This window comes from Ambystoma mexicanum, chromosome 13, assembly GCF_040938575.1.
Source record: "Ambystoma mexicanum isolate Mex_15411 chromosome 13, UKY_AmexF1_1, whole genome shotgun sequence".
Classification (NCBI taxonomy): Eukaryota; Metazoa; Chordata; class Amphibia; order Caudata; family Ambystomatidae; genus Ambystoma; species Ambystoma mexicanum.
In genome coordinates, this window is record NC_090938.1 from 158,645,301 (window position 1) to 158,670,975 (window position 25,675).

General features: G+C 42.7%; 1 protein-coding gene across 3 annotated transcripts in view; it reads left to right on the forward strand.

Moving 5' to 3' along the window:
* IP6K3 (inositol hexakisphosphate kinase 3) overlaps positions 1–25,675 on the forward strand; it is a 98,555-nt gene that overhangs the window by 56,899 nt on the left and 15,981 nt on the right. For 2 of the 3 annotated variants that reach the window (XM_069633519.1, XM_069633520.1), the window contains exons 2-4: positions 11,049–11,269; positions 15,982–16,160; positions 22,216–22,391. In XM_069633519.1, coding sequence (XP_069489620.1) covers positions 11,097–11,269; positions 15,982–16,160; positions 22,216–22,391 — 528 coding nt within the window. In that variant the 5' untranslated portion in view covers positions 11,049–11,096. The remainder of the gene's footprint in view (positions 1–11,048; positions 11,270–15,981; positions 16,161–22,215; positions 22,392–25,675) is intronic. The other variant, XM_069633518.1, reaches the window with a different exon arrangement.

Sequence of the window (25,675 nt, forward strand, 5' to 3'; positions counted from 1 at the left end):
GATAGAAAAAGGTGGGGAGCTCCAGTGTAAGGGGGCAATGAGCTGAAAGGAACGGAAACGAGAAGAGGCACAAGGGGGCGGGGGAACTGAAAGTAAGAAGAGATCATCAGAACGAAGGGAGCGAGAGGGGGTGTAGAATGAGAGAAGATAGGAGAGGTAAGGAGGAGCTATTTGGGTTCCAGCTATTTCTCTCTTTAAGAGGTTAACAACTGATAAACAGCCAATGTTTTAATCTCACTACTCTCTGTATAGACTAAACAGCAGAATGTTTGGAACTCGCTACTTTCATCCCAACTCGTTCTTTTTTTTACAAAGGAGGATCTCCACCACACTTCAACTAAATCTGTATGGGATTCTAGGGGGAAAATTACAAAATAAATATCCCTGGTTGTAATTTTTTCTAATGTGGGAATTTGGTTCACCAATCTCAAAAGACATGCCCTATTAAGAGTAATATCCAAATTGATGTGTGGTCTTAATTCAAGTACACTGTGTGCACACCTTTTGCTTCTGTCCCCCTAAAGTGCATATTTCCTTTCCCTTTTAAAGGTGTAATATTCTCAGGGTTTGCTCGGGCATATGCGCTCGCTTTAGGCCCAAATTTCCTAACGCGCTGTAGGTCCAATAGTTGAATTAGTAGCTCTCGATCACCTGTACCTTCACTCTATTCATTTACAACCTCAGGGCTCACTGAGGGAGTCATTCTGTTTGAATTTTGTTCAGGGAGTAATTGGGCCAGCAATCCTTCTGTGTTGTTGCACCTAGATTTTCCCCTTTCATTACCCATGTCAAAGTTTCTATTATGTTTTTGCACTGTGCAATTGAATATACTAGCCCATTTTTCCTTTGCCATCAATGTTGGGGATTTAGGAACAATTGGAAGACCACCTGATTTGCTGTTTACCCCTCTAAGGGATGCAGCGGACACTTCATCCAGTGCTATTGGCTGAATTACATCATTTCCCTTTATGATACATGTCTGTGTAGATATGGTGTGTGCTTTCCCCGTGCCTACTAATGTATTTTGAGTTGCATGCACTATTATTCTGGGAGACTGATTTCTCATTTTTATTTGATCCACAACAGCAGAGGGCATGGTGGTCAGAGTGCTATTATTATTGTGTGCATGGTTCATAGAATTTATTATTGGGGAGGAACGGCAACCAGTGTCAATTTTGGTTAAATCTATACATGGGGTGTAACGATATCTGATTTATCTGTATTTGGTTGAGACAGTACAAGGTTTACAGTCCACAACCATGCATGACTTACCGAAAGGCAAGAACTATCATAAACCAAGTGAACCCAAGCTACATGTAACCTGACAAAAAATCATCCACTCTGGCAGACATGTGGCATTTACCTACCATCATAGGCAACTACAAATGTGGGAACTGCAAAATATGTAAACATATGATGAATGGCAAAACCAACATAGACTTGCAAAATGGAACACAGAATAAGATCTACCAATTTATCAACTGCAATACAAAATATGTCATATATGGTATACAATGTCATTGCAGCAAAGGGCATATTGGAAGCACGATACAAAATCATAAAGTAAGTCTAATGGAGTACCTTAGAGCAATACAAAATAAAGACATAAGATACCCATTGGCAGCACATTTCATCACAGAACACCTAGATGTAAAATTACAAAAATTACAAGCTCTCTAAGTTGTGGGTCTGGAGAAATTGGACATGCCGCCACAAGGTGGCAACATGGAAAAGCTACTTAGACAGAAAGAAGCAAAGTGGATTACCATTATGGACATTTGCTCCACGGGATTGGACCAAGACAAGGGGCCTCATTATAAGGTTCACGGAACGGGTTAACAGGCTCCGCTAATGGAGGCAGACCCATTGAACGCGTTCTGCGAAATTACGAGGTCCCCTCGCGGGACCCGGTAAAGACACCTGGTAAAACCTGGCGTTGTTACCGGGTCCCGTGAGGGGAAGAGGGAGCTAACAACGGGCCGGTCGTAATCGGCCCGTTGCTAGCTCCCTCTCCCATCCCCATTGAGCCCTATGGGGGCTCAGATGGGAAAGGGGAAGGTCCAGGCCCGGGTTCCTAGAGGGAGGAATTACCGGGCCCTCCGAACTCCGAATGGCCCGGTAATTCCTCATTCTGGGAACCCGGTAATGGGGCCCGGTTTGGCGGGCAGCCATGGAGCTAATGGCTACCGCCAAACTCGTAATGAGGCCCAATTAATTTTTTAACTATCTATAATGTAACTGTGGAAAAGGCTAGCTATTTCCACCATACAAAACATAGAACTCTTGATCTACCAGCAAGATTAACTGTGCGAAAATCCCTTCATCTATGATATTCCCAAACCTCATCTATTTCACATCTGTATACAGAAATGCGTAATCATGTCCACAAGTAGTTCCCGAATCTCTATCATTTCAGCATCATCATATTTATCTAGATTTATTTCCCAGATTATTTACCATTCGACGTGTCCTCACCTTTCTAAATACCAACTTCCCTTTAACAATGTATCAACCGTTTCCAAAACCTAAATGTATTACTGAAGACAAACCATATTTGCATTCTACATGTAGGTGATTGGTTTTATGGCCGGCTATACACGTTGCCCCAAACCCTGAAAAACTAGTCCTCATTAGAAATGATTGGGCCAAACCCTGAAAAACCGTTCCTCTTTAAATGATAGGCCCAGAATTTATAGATTTGCAATTATGACTCGTGATGATGTCATCGCACACATTTATTTCAAGCGCATTGACGCTTTGAGATCCGGCTTCACTTCAATTGAAAGGCTCCGGCCTTTGTTTACTCGCGACCCCAACAGATGATGGTGTCATCACGCATACGTAATTCAAACGCGATGACGTCACACGTATGTATTTATCACAGTAACCTTTTTCTAAATGCCGAATCTTATCTGATCAGCGCTCCTCTCTACCGAAAGTTGACTGAAAGTACAGTTTCAGTCAGATATATATAAGAAAGGTGAGCTATCAACTTTTGCCCTCATTATTGGGCCTAAACTCAAATTTTTAAGACCTTGAACTTTTCTACTTTTGACTTCACATCCCCGCCATCGCACCCCACACCTAGCCCCCCCTTTTCCCTTTTTAGACCAACCATCTTTTTCAATATTTTATTTTCTCTTCACAGGGCCATCCAACTTTAAAAAAAGGATCGGCCCCATTGATGTGAGCCCCTATACTGGGCCATTACTATTACAAGGAGTTTACCCCCTTTCTTCAATCAGCAACACAGAAACCCGGGGTGAGTTGGCTTCACTTAGAACTTATTCCTGAAACCCAGTTCATTGCAGATATACAGAAAGCTTTTCATTGCATTTACTTTGTTCATCTTTATTCACCTCACTTTATATTTTTTTAGACACACTTATAAATCAATGAACAAGCAATGAAAGTGTATGTTTAAGCAACCTCAATGAATTGAATTGATGTACAACATACTACCTCTTTTCCTCCTGATGAGCCATCTTTCCTCGATGGTGAAACTCACGTAGAGGAACCAAAATTGAGGAGTCAAAATATATCTTTTTGAAGGATTCATTGCATTGAGAGCACAAATAAACCCGAAGATCATCAAACAACTGATTTTGTTGTTATTCATCACGGCCACACACCCAACCAGAAAAACATCAGGTTGGCGCCAAAAGTGTGCTCCATTTTCTATTTTACAACTTTTACAGTGGTTGAGCTATTATATGTTTCAGCAATCATCCCATGATTATCACCTCTTCCTGAGTCTTCATCACTGAAATGTACATTTTGGAGACATTTTCTCAAATTGTTTCTCAATTGTTCTCTCCTTCCATTTTTAGATTTTTGTTTGGCTTTTTTTTGGAGCATTTTCCTCCCATGTTTTTGGGCAAAAGCTTGTAAATTAGTTGGAGAAGTCACTTTGCATAAAAGCAATACCAACTAATTTGTGCCAACTGATTTGTCACACTCTGGTGTCGTAAATTTAGAATTGAGGGACCAATTGATCATAAAATTGATTTTAACATTTAGCTCACAACATGAGGGTATGGGCCTTCACTTCATCCCTTATATTATCGTATAACTCAACCTGGGCACTAAGAATAGAATTAAGGGCAGAGATGGAGGGAGATGTAAGTTTGATGTGATCGTCCACTTCTCTGAGCATATGGTGTAAAAGACCTTTGATTGCTGGTATCAGGGAATTGTGACAGGTCACTAGAGGAAAGCAATTCTGTTAATTGTGAGGGAGAGCCAGAGATAAAGTCACCTTCTCTAGATGATAGTGCTTCCTCCCGGGCCCTATCATTAGGAGTCAAACTTTCCCCCCAACTTCTGCTGATTCCCTAATAAACCTTGATGCATCATCTTGAGTTAAATCCTGAAGCTGTAATTTCCTCTTTATCGCCTTGTGTAGCAGATTGTCAGATGTGATAGAGGTAGTTAGTTCCTGCGGCACTTCACTCAGACTTATCTCCTCCTGTGCAACCAAAACAGGGGCGAGAAGCCCCAGATCACTTTGTATGGTTTGTACGAGTGATGCCTCTAGAGCATCTCCTCCTTCAGCCGCACTGAGAGACAAATCACTTATTGCTAGGTTTACCTGCTTTACAACTCTATTGGCACTGTCCCAATTTGACACACAATCATTTTTATGTAAAATAGACATAGAGGCTTTCTTTTGATTCCTTGTGACAGCATGGGACATAATAGACTGGCTTCAGATAGGATAAAATGGCTTTAGAGAAAGCAAATTAAACCCTATCTGAGGCCACTTTTATCAATCAAAATGTATAGATTCAATAGGCTCGTGTGGCCCACTATCGCTCTCAGAAATCTCTCTTAACACACCGGATTAATAATTCGATTCCAATAAATCTATACGCAGTCTTAAACAGCCTCAACGGCAAAGCCAAGGAAGGTGGGTTTAAAGGCACTATGGCCCACAGTCACTCACCCCACTCAGCCACTTGCCAGACAAATTGAAAATCGTCAAGCAGAAGTCAGGGCATCAGGGACTTTAAAGCCAATAATTGCCCACAGTCACTCACCCAACAAAGATTTCAGCGCAACACAGCACAATGTAACTTTCAAACAAGTTTGATCACGCGGATGAGACTAGCAATTAAGGCGTTGTGGAGCTCAAAGGCGTTACTGCCTGTTCTCCCGACTTTCACTCCTTGCTCAATGGACATTTTGCAGATTTGTCAGACATTAGTATTTATTTGGAATAGTTCCCTGGACTAAGATAGAATAAGGTTAATCTAACATCAAGTATTTCGAGTGTTTTCAAGACAACATTGGGGAGATCAAAGGCCTTATCGCCAACAGTTTCTCTCCTGACTCAACTCGGAATGCAGGATCAGTACGGCCCCCCGGGTATAGGAGCTGTTTGCAGAGGCTTACCAGTGCTGAGATTACCTTGATGCCTCAATGCCCTTAATTGTTTGATAGACAGTCACTTAGAGTTGCAACAGTTCGGCACATGTACACTGTGGGCCTCATTACGAGGAAGGTGGTAAGGGATTACCGGCACCGTAAGGGCACCGGTGCCTGTATTCCCTTACCGCCCTACTACGAGTTCCCCTTGCGGGTCCTCCCATAACGCCTGGTTTTTCCAGACGTTAAGGACAGGACCCGCAAAGGGACTTTAGAGCTAATAACGTTACCGCAATTTCCGGTACCGTTATTAGCGCCTTCCCCATTCCCATTTAGCCCAAATGGGAATGGGGAAGGGCCAAACTTGGAATGGACCGGTAATTGCTCCATTCACCAGGGCGGAGTCGGTAAGGTTTTGGAGGCAGCCATGGCGCTAATAGCGCCATGGTTACCTCCAACCTCGTAATGAGGCCCTGTTTTGACTGAACTCAGAGTTACAGGCAGAGATACAGATACAAAAGTTATGTGTCACAAAAGATATTCGAGAGTGCGGTACTCAAGTACCTGCAGATCCAATTCAAAGTTCTGAGTAAATCCAAGTAAATCAGTACGAGAGAAGGAAAAAAAAAGAACACTGCGACTGTCGCAGCCACCTCCCTCGCTCTCTCCCTCACTCTCTCCAGAAAGACGAAATAGTCAATGGGCCTCATTCCGAGTCTGGCGCTAACCAATGGCGCTATTAGCGCCTTGGTCGGCGCCGGACCCGTACCGGCACCGCCCTGGTGGAATGGGAAATTACCGCCCTATTCCGAGTTAACCAGGGTGGTAATTTCCCATTCCCCAGTGCTCTTCCCCATTCCCGGAATGAGGCCCAATATCTGAATGGATGGCCCGACGGAGTAGCATTGACAATGATAATAATAATAAGCACAGCAGAGATATGTCCCACCTCAGATTGTTTGACGGCTGTCACACGATGGTCAGATAGATGGGGAGGCACAGATAAACAGCCCCCAGAGCAATTTCCACAATTTGAACCACTGAACTTCGAACACCAAACAATCTTTTGCACTCTCTCCGCCAATTGTATTAAAACCTGACAAAGGCATGATGTAGCTATTTGCACACAATCCATTACCCTGATGGTTCTCGAATCAATCGACAGTCACAGGCAGCAATGAAGTTAAGGACATTGCAGGCCAAGCCATATTCCGCCATGCTTGTTTTTTCATTCCACTGAAATCAATAGTTAATAAAAATTCCATCTCTCCTTATTTCCATTTATTAATACATTCCTAATTTAACCAGGCATAAAGTACTATTGTATATTTAGGCATCCATAACTATTTCACTTCCACCTTTCACATGATTGGATTCAAATGTCCATAGTGAATTCCAATTTTAAAAATATTTTCCATATTTGAAATATATGTAAACATAAACTTGTAGTAACTTATGTAAGTTTTACCTATCAACATCTTCAACAACTGTAATACTGCAAATTGTGAAAAATTCCAAACTAAGCACATTATGTAATATGTGCATATTCCAGGTAAAATGTTACTACCCCTCCGACTACAAATGTAGGCTTAGATACTGCACTATATCCATATATTTACCAACTGTGCAAATTTGCTATTTTGCAATTTGTGCAATAGGCATATCCCTTTATAATCCAGTTTATAAATGACTTCAACTTTCCCAATGATTTTAAAAATGCACATGTCAAGTAATTAAATAACAACAACTAGGACTTGAAAAGAGGAAAGACAAGCACACTAAAAATGCAATTCATTGGTGCGTTTAGCTGCCATCACTATGTCTAAGCCCTAATTTTAATACAATTACGCATATGATAAACAATGAAATAATAATTAAAATAGAAGGGGAAAGGCATAAACTCTTCTAGATTCTAGCTGCCTTTCTGAACTTTTATTACCTTTAAGCTTTGGAAGAACACCTTAAGAAGTATTTAGTTACCAAAAGAGAATGATTAATCAAATTCAGAAAAAAGTAATCTTCTCAGATAAAATAGGCAAATGAAGATATTCATTTCATGGAAGGGAAGAAAATGGGAGAGAATTACAATATCACATTCTTATCGACTAAAGACACCAATCTAGTCAATTTCTTTAACTGAAGATCTAACTATACATTTTAAACTCGGGAAATAGTCTGCAGCCAAACAATGATTTGTGTAATAGGGCACACATCATCTAAGTACCAAGGAGATCATTTACGTACAGTTCATACATATGAATGAAGGCCAGAACTCTTAAATTGTTCTATCCACTAGATATTTGGATATAGTCCTCCACAAAGTCATCGAATTCTTCAATTCATGTTATTTTCATGTTGGGATTTATGTCTACAAATCAATAATTTTTCTTGCCTCGTTTTGTCTGAAATTATGTTCCCTATCACCCCAACACCGATGTATGGGCATCTGGTCAAATCACCTCCTGCAAACTGCATGGTCAACGGATATGTGAAGTAATGATTCTTAATGGCCCTCAACTAATGTAAACTTTGAGTTAGAACTTCACAGAATGTGCTCTTAACAAACCACTTTTTACAATCCCTTTTTAGAATATACATATTAGAACATACCAGCTATATCGACTTTCGTATTAGATTATCTCTTTCTTTGTCAAGCCAATGTATTTATGTATTTCCTTGTAACTGTTCCATATCTGCAACCTTTGCACTTGGGGCATTTCATAAATCCATCTTCTTTTGTTTTCAGCCGTGTAGTCATACAAGATCTGGGTCCATTGTTCATATTCTCAAATGGTTGTTTACAGTATAGTTCTCTTTGATTATTAAAAGTAGTACAAATATCCTAGGGTCAGGGCTATAGGCACCTATTTTATTCTGTTTCTCTTTTGAATGCAAAGGGTCATCTCGTTTTCATTCACATGTATTTTCATAGGCAGCATTCGCCACTTACCTACTGTTCTTATTGCAACCTTTGGCTACCCGCTGAGATAATCTTACGTGTTTCTTCTCATCTGAACCATTCTCTCTTTATGTATAAACCTCGGGAGTGGTATGCTCCATATCAAACTTATGGGGTTCAATGCAAAATGGAATATGTACATGTCTCTTTGCAATAGAGGGTACTCTTAAACTTTACTCTAATATTCAACTCTAGATATCTCACTCTTCTCATCTATAATGCGCTGTGAACTGTACATTACAATCATTGGTATTCATAATATTTATAAAATATTGCATATCCTTTTTAGTTACATTCTAAATTAAAAGCAAACCATCAATATATTTGTTCCACATCTGTATTTTCTCTGTAGAATACGGATAAACTGCTAAGTGCACCAATGGTTCTTCCCATTAAGCACAAACACATTTCTTTAGTAAGAGCTAAAAAAACAAGGTTCTATAAAACAAAATAGAAAATAAAGGTATTATGTTCTATTCAACACCTTAACATAGCAAAGATCACCTGTGAGAGATCACTGTAATTAGATTACTTTGATTTTATAAAAATGCATACTTGCTTGTATCCCTTGCTTCTTGGCAAAAGAAGTATATAGGGGTACAAACTCCAGCATCACATGGTGTAAGAATCGTCCCACGGTATGTCTGCTATTTTACTGAGCAACTCATTGCATCTCTCAGATAAGAGGGTTAGGAACTAAAACATATAAATAAGAATGCATCTTTAGAAATATAGGTTTTCTCCAAATAAGGGAAAGCCATTTGTGGCCAGCATCAGCATGCCAGGGTCTCTTCTTCTTCTGGACTTTGGGAAGGAAATATAAGGTCAGAATTATAGGATGAGTGCTGGTTAAAAACTGCCTTTCTTCTCATTCTACGCACCCTCAATCTTGTCAACTTGTAACTTGCTATCATACTCTAGCTTGTGTTACTGAGTTGTCTGTGAGATTCACTAATATATTTCTTGACACGTGGAATCACACTATTTCCCTCATTGTCGTTAGTTTAATCACAATTGCATAATCTCGAGTGTTGTATTGCCTGCCACTGTTCCGTGCTTAAATTCTTTTTTTATTGTTAAAGTTCACATTTGTTTTCTTCATATCCTTTATGACTAAGTCTGCAAATATTTCTAGAGTCTCAAAGAGACTCATGGACTACCTAGGTGTAAATGAATCAATACCGAGTTGTTCCAAACTAGCTGAGAAACAGCCTTCTTGTACATCATTCCCAAGCACTGTTGCTATAATGCTATCTGGTCCGTTATCCATTACCAGAAGTATTGGTATGTCACCTATTGTAATTGGTGACTCAATAGGCTTAGAGCTCACTGACTTTTCTATTCCCTGTATACTTGTCCATCATATTTGTTATCAGGGCAGAATGTTAAGCCCTTACTCAGAACTTTTACTTCTTTCTTGAAAATGTGTCTTGGCGACTCGTTAACCACTGGTAGCTCTTCTATTTCTTATGGCTCTGCCCACTCTTCCTGCCCCCCTTCTTCATTTCCCCATCATCGTCCTATATGGCCTCCTTTTGCTGCTCCTCTTGGTCATTGCCTGCCACGCCCTTTGCCTGTTAATCTTTTCCATCCCTATGTAGTAAATGTATCTCCCCTAAAATATGTTGATGTGGCAGGGTTTCTTCATTTTCATTTTCAATGGCAGATGTTTGAAAACATGTGCTTTTTCCTCTCTTTAATTTAACACTCCAAGTTGTCCATTATTTCTTGCATTCTTAGTTTTAATTGATTCACTTCATCAGGACAAGTAAAACAAGATTATTCTAATATTCACATTGTATATAACTACCCTCAAACTACTCGACATACATTTTGTGTGCACTGAGGCCTGCTGCTGGGTGAGGATTACTGCAGCACGTAGATAGTGCTGTGTGCTGCAAGTAGCAGAAATCCAAGACTGTGCTCTTCATGCTGTCCCAGGGTCTTGCCAGTAGTGCAATGTTTCTTGTAAACTTGAGAATCAAAGTATGTTGTGCTGAATCCTCATGCTATATGATGGTGTTGAGTGACAACGTGTCAAATGATCGATGATTGGATGCTGGTGGTTCTATGACACAGAGTGATTTGTTGCTTGACTGAAAGTGTGATGACAGTCTTGTGATTTGCTAGCCATGACTCATGGTAGTACCACACCCTGCTAGTCCTATAGATTGATCACTTTCTTGTACGTTAATAATTCATTGGCTCATTGAATGAATTGTACACACCCTGCCTGCCAATGAGGTCTGTGCAGGGAGATACAGTCCTGTAATTCGTTGCTTATACTGTGTGGTGCTGGTCGTGTGTGTCAGTTGCTGTAATGTTTGCTTCTGGTCTCTTCATTGGAATAATGTGTTGCTACTAGCCCTGGGATCTATGGTAGTGAGGAATGGAATGTTACAAAGAAACAGATGCACTTTGAAACTACTGAGACACAGGTGTGCAAAGTTTGCTTGCTTGAGGGGGTGGGGCGTTGTGACAGAGGTGCCTTGCTTCACTAGGATATTCTACAGGTAGGGCTTCGGATGGATAACCTGTAATATTGTTACCTGCTAAGGGTGTACCAGAATGCCCAAAACTAGACAGCTCCATATGTTAACTCTAGAGACCAGGATTGTGTTCAGCTATTGTACTTAGTTGTATGTCTCCAGAAGGGGGAGACAAATCGTTTGTTAGATGAATAACAGATGTAACACATGGGCCACTATTAACTCTTGCAAAGTGTCCTGTATCTGCAGGGATTATTTCGGTGTCCCTGAGAGAGGACAGCATGGGACGCATCTCTCTGATAGCCAGTCCACAAGCCGACATCCAAGGTACATTGCACAGCACAGAATCGTCGCTCACCATCTGGCACCAGATAAAGATGGCCAAATCCAGCAGTGGGGATCACTCCCTCTCCAACTGGAAGCAAAGCAACCTGCGGAAGACGCGGAACGAGAGGTGAGCTCACTTGCTACTAACTTCGCTGCTTTCTTAAAATAACGAATCACGGGCACAATGAGTATCTTGCCGGCCCCTACCAGGCTAATATCCAGCTCGTTTGTGCTACCTGCAAAACTGAACACTAACCAACAACTCATTCAAATTGTGTATAGTGTATGCAGCCGGCAGAAATATACTGTGATCTCTTCTAAGAATATACAGGTACCTATGCACTTCAGCACACCTACTGTCTTAACATTGGAATTTGCATAGTAGAATGTCTACTGCTGCTGTTGCTCATATCGAGAATGCACCTGTACGTTTGTTATAACTTTGGCACATGCAATTGTAGTTTTGAGTAACCATCATGCTGTGTCCCAATTTTGTGCAAGACACATGATTATAAGCTTTAAGGAGTGCGTTTTTTAACCACATGTCTTTAAGCACAAAACATGTGTTTGCTTTCCTTTGCTGCTTGGTTTTACTTGTTATTAATATAATTTTGTCAGTCATTTTGTTAGAAAGTTTGATCGAATGTAAAAGGCTTATGTGAGATAATTAAGTAGGAAAAAAACATTTGTATTCATTCTTGTATTGAAATAATTGAGTACTCACCAATTGTTAAGTCCCTCATTTCCGTGGGCACATGACAAGAGTCTGCCTAGAGCCTGAAAGAGTGTTGCTTCTATGTGTAAAGCCAGGTGTTTCAGCTGAATTCCCAATTTAAAGCTGCTTAGCATCCATTAAGTCTTTGCTCAAAACCGTTGAGTTCTACGGAGCTGTAGCATAACGTTGGGGCAGTGTGGTGGAGAAAGCTGCGGGGCAAGTGGAACTGTCTGTAGATAACCAATGCTGAGAGGAATCGAAGTACTAAATCTGTACAGGCACTAATAGAGACTAAGCTATTGAAAAATCAGGAGGTTATGGCGAGTCAGAAGAAGAACATGATTCACAAACTTTTATTAAAGTAAAGCATACATTTGCCCATTTCTATGGGTTGTCATTGCCTATATTTCTAACTACGGACACTCGTCAGCCACACGTCAATATACAAGCGGATACAGTCAGCTCTCCAAAAACTATGCTAACTGACCCTACCACTATGAAAACTAACTTTCACCTGGAAAATGACTCCCTTTTCCTAAGGGTACTTTAGTACCAATCTATAGGTTTGTTTAATGATGTTAAATTTTCCCCAAGTCTCTTGTGACTTCTTAGTAGTCACAAGAGACTCTGTAACTATTCAATTGCACTATGTACTTTTCCCGCCTCCATGGGATCCCCTTTAGGGCTTCTTTTCCAAGCTATATACTCTTTGTTAATAGTTCAGCATATCCTGGGAGGAAACTATTATTCAGGTGATCTTTCGCTCTTGGTGAATCTGAACTCAGCTTACTTTGTAAACCTTGCTTATTTAGTTGATTTAGGGCCTCATTACACTGTAGGCGGTGGACCAAGGTGCTATTAGCTATTAGCACCTTGGTCCATGCCGGTAAAATACCGGCACCGCCTTGGAGGAAAGGGGAATTACCGCCCTATTCCAAGGTTGGCGGGGCGGTAAATCCCCCTTCTCCCATTGCCCTTCCCCATTCCCATTTTTGCCCCATAGGGCTCTATGGGAATGGGGAAGGTGCTAATTACGGTACCGGAAATTGCGGTACCGTAATTAGCACCCCGGTCCCTTTGTGGGTTGGTTTTTAACGCCTGCTAAAAAGCAGGCGTTAAAGTACCAATCTGCAAAGGGACCTCGTAGTAAGGCGGTAAGGGTTAACGGTCACCGGTACCATTACCGGTGACCGTTAACCCTTACTGCCTTCCGTGTAATGAGGCCCTTACTGTTATATTCCCTTATTTACGGTATACAGTCGTTTGGCCGACAGGAATTTTTTAATGGAATTTTTACCGAAGAAATGCCATTGAAAAACTCATTGAAATGTCAAAGGGGGGATAAAATGGTTAGGGATGGGGTTGGGGTAGTATTTAAAATATAGGGAAGGGGGAGTTTTTGGGGGGGGTTTCAGTAATAATTCCATATAAAAAACTCCCATTGGCAAACAAAGAACCCTGATTCAAAATGCTCTTTCCTTTTGTTTTCCTCTTCTTCTTCTGAAATTAAATATCATATGGGTTTCCTCTTCTCCCAGGGTATTGTTATTCCCTGTTTTAGTATTTTAACATACATATTTTCAGTGTCTCTATCTCTGTTTTTCTGATAATTTAGGTTCAGGGATTTCAGATTTGCTTTTGTGAATTGTTCTCTGCTGATCTTTTCTTATAATGTTCTTGCTCTCTCTTGTATCCCAACAATGTAAGTTCACCTAGTTCAAGGATACGTCTGTGTAACCCCTGTGTCACAATGGTTTCAACTCTTCAAGAGGTTTGGAGGTGCTCTTTCTCAGGGCTTGCCACTTCCGCGACCCGGGCCTTCACGCTGGTGCTCCCTTGACAAGCAGGGGAGCGCCTGAGAGCACCGCCACGCCCTAGTTGGAAAAGAATAACCGCTGGCCCTGGGCACCTCTAATTACTGGTGCGCCCCATAAGTGGGGAGTGCCTAATGTGTGTTTAGCCCAGTTGGGCTTGTTACAAGTGAAGGGGCTACCCCGTGTCAGGTGGCCGACCTGGACTCCCTGGGCCACACCTGACAGACATGACCCCGTTTGAGTAGTGTTGTGAGTGGCTCCCCACGCTGCCTCATAGTCCTGGGGTGCATCTGACATACACAGCACAGCCCATTTAAAGACTTTGGCGCCCCTAAACACGTTTGCTGTTACTGTCTGTTGCCTGCCACAAGAAGAAGCCTAGTCAGTGATCGCAGAGGGAAAGAGCAACATCTGGAGAGACAGCCGCTGAGACCTTGAGACAGCCCTGGCCAGGTTGTTTTGCAAGTAAGGTCTTAATAAATAGCGTTTAATACAGTGCACCGTATAGACTGTACATATTTTTGAAAGACACTTATATTTTATAATACTTTAGAGGACTCTTTTCATATTTTTGGGTTTTATTCTTTAGATATGCAGCTGCTAGAAGTAATTTAAGTTGTATATAGTGTCCAGTGTTTGCCCCTTTCATACATACACTCTCATAATCCTGCTGGTGTACTGGAAAAGTAAATATGTGAGCTTTTAACAACTAAAAAGAACCATACACCAGCCTTCCTTTGTCTGCCTTTCCTTTTGTGTAACAATTACTCTAACCTTGTGTTTTTCGCTTAGGGTTATTTAAGGATCATACCCTAAATACCTGATCTTCCCTATCCTCACCACCTTCATAGTGAGATACATCGGGGTGATCTTGAACCAAGGAGAGCAGGGTTTGGAGACAGGTAAGAGGCGGGCTAAGTTAAAAGTGAAGGTTTAAGCTGGCTATTGTAGACCCGCCTACACCTGTCTTCCAATAAGGTGCTTTAGACGATCTCCTCAGTACATCAGTCTCATAATTTCTACTGCAATGAGTGGTCTGCACAATATAATTATCTATCTTTTGTCTCCCTTCTCCTCGTTAACTTCTCTTACGAAGGGTGAACATTTTTGGGTGATTTGTTCCTCAGCGACCACTTCTCGGGCCTCAGAGCATGGTCACCTTGCCTTCTTCAGCGTACTTCTCCTTGTGGTATCTCTTCTCTCTATGGGGTCTCAGTCTTCTGATGAGGGGCCGGACACTCTCGGCTTCTCTAGACGTGGTGGTATTGGCGACCGTTCTAGAACTGTCTGTCCACCATGGGTTTCCCGTGCTCTCGCTTCTCCCGTGCTTCTGCCCTGCTGATATCTCACACTGGGGTTGCGCATTGGCTCTGGTGTCCCAGTTTCTCGTTTCAGGCTCTTGGCCTGTGGATTTCTCATGCTTGGGCTGCGACATTCATTTGGCATCCCAGCCTGCAGTATCATGCGAGTTTCAAACTCATGTGCCTCTTCTCTGGTGAGTACTCCACCTCCTCTCGGTCATAAACAGCACAAAGCCCTCTCTAACCTGCACATGCGTTCCTCTCCTCTCTCCATACAGGGTCGGTTATTTAATGTACTTGTCTCAGTGAGCTGCATACTTTGATTTAAAGGGACATGTTCATTTCTTATAAGATAATGGAATCTCTGTGGAGGTTCTTCATCCTAGTCTTGATATTTACAGGATTCCGGTATTGTATAGCCTGTCATTTAGGCCATAGTGTTTACGACTGTAGGGAGTTCCTAAGGGGAACCAGAGTCCTTGTCCCCTAAGGGAAGTCTCCCCCGTGAGGTCCCACTTGCCTCAAACTCTCTATTGTCTCACAGAGGGGGGGGGGTGCTCACCCTTGCGGAGAAGGGACACATTATTTTGATTCGTCACAGAGTATGTTTGAATGTATAGTTGAATAAGTCACATTGCAAAGCTGTACCTAACATGTGGTTGATTCTGCCAAAGCTCTATTTTTTTCATAGGTGGTTTGATACAAAAGAGGGAGACCCATGTTTGAATTGGCATGGCGGCTGAAGCGGCCACCCTAAATCCAGAATCGCTAGAGGGATGAGTACTATGATGCCGTGTGGATTAAGTGCATATTTTATCTGTCTAATGTGCACCAAAGTCAGATCACTTCCCTGAGGCAGTAGCTAACCTTTTGCAGAAGTAAATGAATGATCTCAGATTAAGAAATCACTAGCATTCACTACCAATGCAGTTCCAGTTGCAACAGAGGGAAAAGGTTTGTCTTTGGCATGCGAGAAATGAATCCTTTGATCTCCTTTGTGCCTTTACAGCTGTCCTGGGACAAACTTGCTGAGGACAGAACTGCATGTCCGCACTGAGCTCACCTGCCACCTAGAAGACTCCAATGGAAACCAGAGAGCGAGATCCGCCTCCAATCCCTGGGGGCTCCAGTGCCACCGGAAGCAGCTCAGTCTCATGTCCTCAGAGTACCACAAGAATCAGCTGCACCGTATCCTTTTGTTGCATTGTGAGAAGGAAGGATTTACCCAAAGTGCGATCGCATGAAAACGATCAATAGCTATGCATTCTAATTTATCCACACTGGCAGCATCCGCTGCTGTGTAGCGTTTAGAGTCACGCTTGGCTGAGCAAGCACCTCTGCTTGGCAAGTTGGCAGTCAGGTACATTTTTAAATTGCACAACCCATATAAAGTTACCTGCATAATTTCACCTCTCCTGTCAGTGGATGGGACTTTGGCTAAACTATTAATAATTTAAGGGAGCACGCATACATGCCACATGCCAACATGGCAACTGTACTTTAAGGGAATACTTGCAATACAATCTGTACCCGGCATAGCATAGCCTGATCCAGTAACAGGAACGTCTTTTCATGAAAGAATCTCCGGTTTCCGTTCACTCCTTGTAGTTATCCCTTTCTTTCCCTATCTGAGTCTCCTACTGTTGCTTTGTCTCTGCCTCTTTCTGTAGCAATTTGTCTGGTTGTCTGTCACTTGCTCTCTCTCCTTCTCTCCACACCCCATCTGTCTGCAGGGCCAGATGAACTACGTGGAGGCTCCTTGGGGCCCATTTAAAAATGATGATTGGGAGTGCCTGCTCCCTTGCACACAGCTGGAAAAAACCTGTCTGAGGTGCATAGAGTATATATAGGGTGCAATGATTATAATGGAGATATGTTCACACCATCAACCCTTCCTTTCGGCTCTCTCCTGTTAAAAATCCTTAATGACTCAATAGTGAGGAGGAGGGGGCGTGAGTAGCTGCAGATTATGACAGGCCAGGTTTAGTGCACAGAACAAAAAGTCAACCAGCAGGAAGCTGAAACCCTAAACGACTATTCAGAAAGATGGTAATGTTGTCTAGAGCCGGAGCGCAAAGGCAATGAGGCAATTAGTACTAGCACACTTCTGGATACAGCAAAAACATGGAAGGAGGCCTGTGGGTTGCAGGGAAGGGTATCCTATAATGTTCACACTTCAAAGTACCCAAAGTACGCATTTAATGTACTGGATGAAAGAAATATGTTGCCTTATAAAAAGGATGCCAACATTATAGGGCAGCAGCTCCCAGGCTCCTGAGAATCAATGCACATTTCAACTGAAAGGTTCAAAGGCTCTGGCGCTGGGCTTGCCGGTCTGCTCCTTTCTCTTCTTCTAGAGATCTGGAGCCGTCCTGTGAGTAGTGTGCAAGATATTCTCTCCCTCACTCTCTATTTCCCATTACATCATTTACGGAGTAAACTGTAATGAAATAAAAGTTAATTGAAATCCCCATTACAAACACATTTTCCCCCCAAGTCATTATCAAAGCCGTCTGAAAACAAGGTGAAAGCCTTTCAAAGAACTGGCATGGTTTCAGACATCTCAAGAAATGGCTACAAATTCAGCAGAAAATAACCACACATTCATCATCCGCTGCTGCAAATCCTGAGAAAATACGTATTACAATGCAGAAAATATACTTAGGATGATGAAAGAAAGTATAAATGCCATTGTGTAAGATAATAATCCCTGTTTCAGAAAATATATCCACCACTGTTCCAGAAACTATACCCAATATTGCTCCAGAGACAATACACATATAACAGTGCAAGCTAATTTATACCTGATAATGCAAGAAAATATATTTTAATCTGGTAGGACAAGTCATATACACCTATATGCTAGAGAACATTCCTGCCCTTGTGCCAGAGAATATTTCCATCATTGTACCAGAAATTATACCAATTTCTGTGCTAGGGAATAGTGATCTTGGTAATGCCGTTTGCGTTTAGACTCCTCTCACTACACTCTATGATCCCATGTATAAGGTCCATGTACGAGAGAATTACCCAGAAACGGATGTTCTCTACTCTGCATCCTTACACTACAATCCACACCTGATTACTTAGTAATGTTGCTGAAAAACAGAGTTAAAAATGAATAAGAATTAAGTTTGATTGGACCCTCCCCAACATCATAGTTCTCTGACGATATTGAGCCAGGCAGGTTTCGTACCCAGATAACCATTTCTTCTCTTTGGATGAAAGCAGTCATGATCATACTCTTCTATTGCACTGTTTCTAAATGCCCGCTCCGTGCTCAATATCTGTTCATTTCCCTCCTCTCTGACCAGTGATCACTTCTCAACTTCACAAAGTTACCTCCAAAAACTGACCCCCACTCACTCTCTTTATACCATGAGGCCAGATTAATCGTCTCCGCACATGTTTTCTCCATTAGATAAACTTGGTTAACTGAGATGTTTCACCTGTATTATCTGCAGTACAAAACAAATATCAATGATCTAATATGTTCCACTGAGAACTCTCAATAATTCACAAGCCCAACTAAGGAACCCATAAAACCATTTAAGATTGTCATGTGGGTATATTGTACTCTCTATTTTTTATAGGGAGAACTTTTATTTCTTGGGGCGTAAAAAAGTCATTTGCATTCCCAATGAGGGTGATTTTTAGGCAAGTAAAAGTATATTTGAACTTTAAAGCAGTTTGTTTTAGTAATCCATACTTGTTTTCACAGAGTAATTCAAGCAAATTAAAAGAATTTCTGCCTCAACGACATTCTTCAGAGCAGGCAGCATTAATACTATTGCTCCTTTCTGGCATACCTTCCTGTGGTAGCACTAATTCCAACATGTCTATGGAGCCGAGTGGTTCGACGTATGGGGTATGCTCCTATGCGTGTGCTGTTTCCTATTTTTTGTTGAGAGCATTTTGACTCTTTGATTCCGTTGGAAGTATTTGACATTTTAGATATAGTAAAAGTGGCTAGCACGCCACATATCTGTAGGGCTGTACACAACTTCCTTTCACATAATTTGATACCAGTAACAAAGGTCTGCTTATGTCAAATTTCCACTCCTACCTACTAAGCAAACTTTCAGGTGATATACATACAATATTGTAGATACAAAACGTGGCCTTTGCCCAATATTTCATACATACATGATCATCTCCAACCTTTGCATTTGTTTTTCTTCTCTTAAATCCATGTAAGTTATATGTGAACATATAAAGATATAAACGCAAGGGCAAATGTAGTGAATATGTCGCATGCAAGTTAATCAGGCGAGAACGAAAACATTTTTACACGTAGAGGCAATATCAATTTGTATGCCACATATATATAATTTGGGTTCTAAGTTCTTACATCGCCAGGTTTTTTTTCACTGAGTTCTTTGCCAAAAATGTTCGGCTGAAAAACTGATCTAATTTTTTTTTATATTTGGGGGGATTCCACAGCAAGACCCATTCCCTATTATCTATCTAGTCCCTATTCCCCACCCCCGTTCTCCTTATATCCCTTTCCAAACCCCCATTTTTTTCGATGAATTTTTTTTGGCTAAAAGATTTCAATGGCAATGTAGCAACGTCGTACTTGTCGAGAAAGACACTGGTGTTACACTCCAAATGTTAAGTGTATCAGGTTAATTTGGTAAAGACACATAGGGTGTAGAAGAGAGTATAATCACCCTGGCACCAGGTGGAAAGCATAATAGCAAAGGAAGGAAAGAGTCCTTAGTAAGGACCCTTGCATCCCCTGCACAACCAAAAGGACTGAGAACAATCAAAATTATTCCTGATTTGAAACGAGAATTGTTTGAAGCTTACAAATCTGTCATCAAAACAGTGATTCAAAGGCACCTATAATTAAATATATTCGGAGAAAATTCAATCAAACAAACATTTAATGATGTGGTCAAACAATCAATGCAGAGCTCTACACGTTTCGGGTAATCCCCTTTGTCAGGAGCTTGAATTAGGTCACCAGTTCAACAATTTTAATCTTCCAATACTATAAGGTAAACAAAGTGCATTAGACATGTCTGTGCTAAAAAAAATCAAAAATTAATGGTTTCATAGTAAAATTGATCTAATCAATGGAGAATCAAACTTCCATATTAAGGGTTCCTATTTGTATCTGCGTCAAATGACCGAATGCCAAAGGCCGACTACCAAAAGTCTTATCTTTTTTTTCCTCAATTCTTCCGCAAATATATATGTGGGGGGAGACCACCCCACAACCCTCCACCTTACCCCTATACATTTTTATTAACTTTACCCCCCCACATATATATCTGCAGAAAAATGGGGGTCGGACTTTTGGGGGTCAGACTTGTTGCCCTCTTTCATTTTGTCCTATTCCCCCTATTCACCTGGATTCCAGTGGCAGTCAGTGTAAGCAAATCAATCTGAAATTCTATTCTGGAGGACTAAACCTCTTCATCAACTTTACATCACAAACTAGTGCTAACTGTGGAAACATGACCTCTTTAGTCGGTGGAAATTCTAAAGTGAAATGGGTAGCAAAGAGTTCAATGATGACAATAAAATCAAAACCGGTAGGTATCTTAACTAGAACTATGAAACAAGAGGCGTCCTTTCTTCAAAATTTGAGAGGTAAAATCGACTGTTCTCTACATTCAAACAAGACTCAATGTAAGTATTGTGCCGCAATATTGCCCCTGCCCTGCAATTCTACATCACTGATGTATTGCAAGTCACTTATACAGCCTAACGGGACAATAGCCCACAATGTGTCATGTTGGCACATTGTTTACATCATGACGTCATCACATCCATGCATTGACATCATACGTTATATTTGTTTGAAAAAGCGGCCAGTTAAACGGGTGTACAAGGAAGACAATAGCGAACTCCAGAGTTCCTATCTCCTGTCTCCAAATCACTCCCTCTTTGCTTATAATTTTTCACAGGCTCGCAAATGCTGCCATAAAGGTGCATTGGCATGCTATGGGCCTCATCACGAGTCTGGCGGTAACCCTTAAATGCGGCGGTAGTGCTATTACCGCCACATTTAAGGGTCCGTCAGATCATGGGAATGGGGAAGGTGCTAATAACGGGCCTGTAAATTGCAGGCCCGTTATTAGCTGCAAGGTCCCTTAACGGGTCCCGCTAAGAACGGCTGATCAGACCAGCCATTCCTGGTGGGACCAGCTAAGGGACCTCGGAGTAGGGCGGTAGGGGTTACCGGCACCGGCATCCTTACCAGTGCCGGTAACCCCTTACCGCTCAACTCAGAAGAATGACCCCCAATATGTTAATTCAGGGCCAACCCAGCACAGGTTTTAAAGAAGGAGCCTACTCTTCACTAAGCAATAGAAACATTGTGCAATAGAAATTCTTAATTGGACTCATTTTCAAAATGCAGATAGAGATGGAGCCAATGGTGAAATTAAAGCCTGCCTATTTTAATAGTTGCGTGAGGACTGGCCAGGTGTGTGTATTATTGCATGATATCACTAAAGCTTCATATCAAGGCAATCACAAAGAACAGGGCATAAACCAAAATGATGCACGAAGACCAATGCCATTTCAGCAGGTTAGCAAAATGTGCAAACATAATAGGTAAAAGTCGTTGTTGAGGAGTCAAACAATTTTAACATGAGCAGACATGATTAAAGCAACAGTTTCAGGGGACTGTAACGCTTCCAACCCAAGAAAGGCTGTTAGCATAACTATTTCAAAACAAGGAACACAAGGGCTTTACAATCATTTTAAAGGTGCGTGTGCCTAAGACAAGAAGTCAATATATGTACGGCTGACTCTGAAGCCACATACTATATGCAAAGAGGCTGTATTTGCACATTTGTTATGAATACATGCATTTGTAAGAAGAAGTAAGTTATTTGCCTGAATCTTCCCAGCTTGACGAAATTGGAGTGGATCGCGGATGCATGTGCCTAGTGGCTCTTTCATTTATTCCCAAACTCTGTGCATCACATACCACAAATACTACAGCCAAGGGTGTACCAAAGTGAGTGTACATCACCATGATGTAGAGCCATTGTGCACCAAATACCTCGTATATACTGCCTCACAGGGTGTACAAAAGGGTGTGCATTATATGTCACAATTTACATCCTGCCATTTTAATATGATGATGAAACTCACAATATGCATGCTTCCTGGGTTCTAGGGCCTCTCCGCCAAGTTCCTTGACATGTAGAGTCCAAAACTTTGCTCTTTCCACTTCTAAATAAAAAAAGAAGAAAGTTGATATTTCTTAACCTCACAAAAGGATTTTTATTGCTGGAGAATGTGACCTCCAAATTCTACTTGCCATGCATTTTAGACCTCAAAATGGGGAATCGACAGCATGGCGACGATGCCACAGAGGAGAAGAAGGCCAGGCACATGAAGAAGTGTGCACAGAGCACATCAGCCTCGCTGGGTGTGCGGTTCTGCGGAATGCAGGTAAAGTTGATTGAAAGATCATGGGGACACCTGGCTACCATGCGGACACTTTAATTATGGGGACCCAAAAATGGTATGCAGTTCAGCTGTTCTTTGGGTGAGGACTGCACCTTGGTGGCCTTCTACATGGCTTTTCGTACCACTACCAATTGTCCTCTAATCAAAACCCTACCATTTCCACTCAAGTCAGAAAGTTTACTCCAGAAGTGAGTTCATAGAGAATCACTGGGAAATTCAAGGGTGGCAAAGGAAAGTGGAAGCCTAGGGACCAGATCAGACACGCATCTGCAGAAGGGTTCCATGTTCTTTTGACTTCAGTAATGACTTTGTGGTACTTTTCCACAAAGTACATTCCCCTTCCCCTTCCTTACTGCCCTACCGCAAACCCTCCCAGTGGTTGAAAAGGAACACATTTAAGGGGGAATCACCAAGGGGTGGGGGCGAGGAGGAGGGGCACGGTTCTGAGGAGGCAGAGTTCAGAGGGGGCAGAGCTGGCAGTTGAACTCCGCTCAAAGTAAATGTTCAAAATAATAGTTTTTAAATGGTGCAATTTCTCTCATCTTGCTTCTTTCCAATTTATTTATTTATTGGACACCTGTACACAAGTGTTTCCAGGCGCCACAAGACACAATGGGGGTTGGCGGGAGTAAGAGAAGCATGAAACAACAAACTATTATATTGGCCTTGTGACAATCCTACCGCGCAAGTGCTTGAGAAAGTGGTAACTGCAGGGGGTGAGGGGGTAGAGGGAGAAGTGCAGGAGTGGAGTGCCCCCAAGGAAAGGGGCAGGGAAGTGCTGGATGGGCCAAGGTGGCAAGTGCCAGGGGAAAAGGGGGAAAGGGAGGATGAGTGTGGTGGGCAGGTTAGTCCAAGATGGGCTAGTCTGGGAAAGCGAGCCCAAGGGCAAGTGCTGGCAAAGGATACAGAGACACTGAATGGGGTTGGTTTGGCCCTTGTATGACCTCTGAAGGGACCAGTCCCCAGTCGTAGCGGCAGAGGGAGAGTTAGCACGGGAGGTGGAGAGGGACGGAAGAGGAGAAAATGTTTGAGGTTTTTCCAGAACTTTAGAAGATATGGCTCAAGTCGAAGGGAGGAACGGGCTGTTCCAGAGGGAGGAACCAGCTGAGGAAAGGGATCTGCCTTCCACTCTCTGCTAGGAGAAACGTTTGACCGGGAGAGAGTTTGAGCCAGAGGATCAAATGATTCTTCCCGGGAGGTATTTGGGGAGGAAAAGCTGGATGTAAAGAGGTCCCAGGCCCCAGATTTACTTGTGGATGATGCAGAGGGTCTTCAATTTGATCCTTGCAGCCCTGTTCTGGATTAGTTGGAGGGGGCAAAGGGAGGCAAGAGGCAGATTGAGGAAGGGGCTGCTGCAGTAGTCAAGACTAGAGAGAACCAGGGCTCTTGAGACATTCAGTTTCTGGGGGACGGTGAGGAAAGGTACAATGTCCCTGAGAAGGTGGAGGTGAAAGTTGGCAAGGACTGTGATGTGTGGAGAGAAAGAGAGATAGAGAGAGAGAGAGAGAGAGAGAGAGAGAGAGAGAGAGAGAGAGAGAGGAGTCAAAGATGATCCCAAGGTTTTTTTGCCTGACTGGTAGGTGAGGGGATGGGACCCAAGGAGTCTGGCCAGAGAGAGGGGGGGGGAAACAAGGAGCAGACGTCAGCATGAGTAGGATCTCTGTCTTACTGGCATTAAAGCAGAGATCATTGGCAGAGCATCATGCCTGAATAGCAGTCAAGTCAGGTAGGAGGGAGGAGTAGGAGGAGGAGGTAGAAGGATTGCAGCTTGAAGGAGAGCTGTTTGTCATCTGCATAACACTGGAAATGAGGGGACAAAGTGGAGATCAGGTAGGCCAGAGGACTCAGGTAGATGCTGAAGAGCCACAGTGATAGAATGCAGCACTGAGGGACGCCACACGTAGAGAGTGTGGTGGAGGAGAGAAAAGTACCTATTTGCACTTGGGAAGGTCTGCTTAAAAGGATGAGATGAGACACACCAGTGCCCTGTCCCTGATGCCCAGGGTACCACAGAGACGGTTTATGTGGATGGAGTGGTTGACTGTGTCAAAGGCAGAAGAGAGATCGAGGAGGATCAGAACAGAGGGAGAGCTGGAATCCAGGCTGGATAGTATGTCTTATGGGGTGTTCAGGGGAGCAGTTTCTGTCTGGTGATCATGGAGGCAGCTGGCCATTTCGGTGTGGAGGGTCGGTTGAAGGATGACCAGGTTCTCCATGAGTTTGCCCAAGAAAGGGGTGATAGAGAATTGCGATAGTTAGCCGGGCAAGAAGGGTCAGCAGACAGCTATTTTAGGAAAGGGCACAAGAGAGTGCTTGAGGGGATGTGGGAAGGAGTCAGTTGCAAATGAGTATGTGCAAAGGTCAGCCACGGCTGGAGCGAGAGAGGCAATGTTGTCCTTGATGGTTCTGGAGGAGCAGGCAAGCACCTGTTTAGAGGAGACTTTCATAGAGAGGACGACTCTAGAGATCTCATCTGGCGCAGTGGGAGAGAAAGAGGAGAGTAGGGGGATGGTGGTGCCAAGGGAGGCGAGAGAGGGAGTGAGGGTGTGTAGGGTGGAGCAGATGACAGAAAGGACAAGATGTCCAAAGTTTTGGAACACAAGTGGGCGGCCAGTGCAGAGTAGAGGGCCTGGGTAGGGGGAGGAGAAGAGGCGACTGCAGTAGGATTGGCAAGTTCCTTGCAGAATTTAAAGAGTTCAGCCATGTTGTTAGTGGCTACAGAGATACAGGTTTGGACAAGAGCCCTCTTCTTCGAGCAGATGGTGAGACTGTAATGCATTTAGGGTAAGCGGCAGGCCAGTTTTTCAGAGGATGAGCTAGATGCCAGCCACTTCCGCTCTGCAGCTTTGCACTTGCGTTCCAAAGCGGCCAAGTCGGAGTCCTACCAAAAGTTGCATTTGGAGGCAGGCTTCATGCAGATCCTCATGACAGGGGCAAGAATGTCCAGGATGTTGGAGCTAGAGAGGTGGAGGTTAGCAAGAACAGAGTCAGAGGGAGAGTCTAATGAGGAGGGCAGAGGAGGGATGAAGGAAGCGGCAAATGCTTCATCTGTAGAATTATATGATATGATATGGTATTTTAACGCGCCTATACACAAGTGTTTCAAGGCGCGACCGGGCAGGGGAGGGGGAACAAAGGGGAGACAGACAGTGATCCTACTTGGCCAGGTGACATTCAGATGGCGCAAGTGCATGAGAAGGGGAAAGGGAAAAGTGCAGGGGGGGAGGTAGAGGGGAGGAAGTGCAGTACAAGGGATAGTACTATAA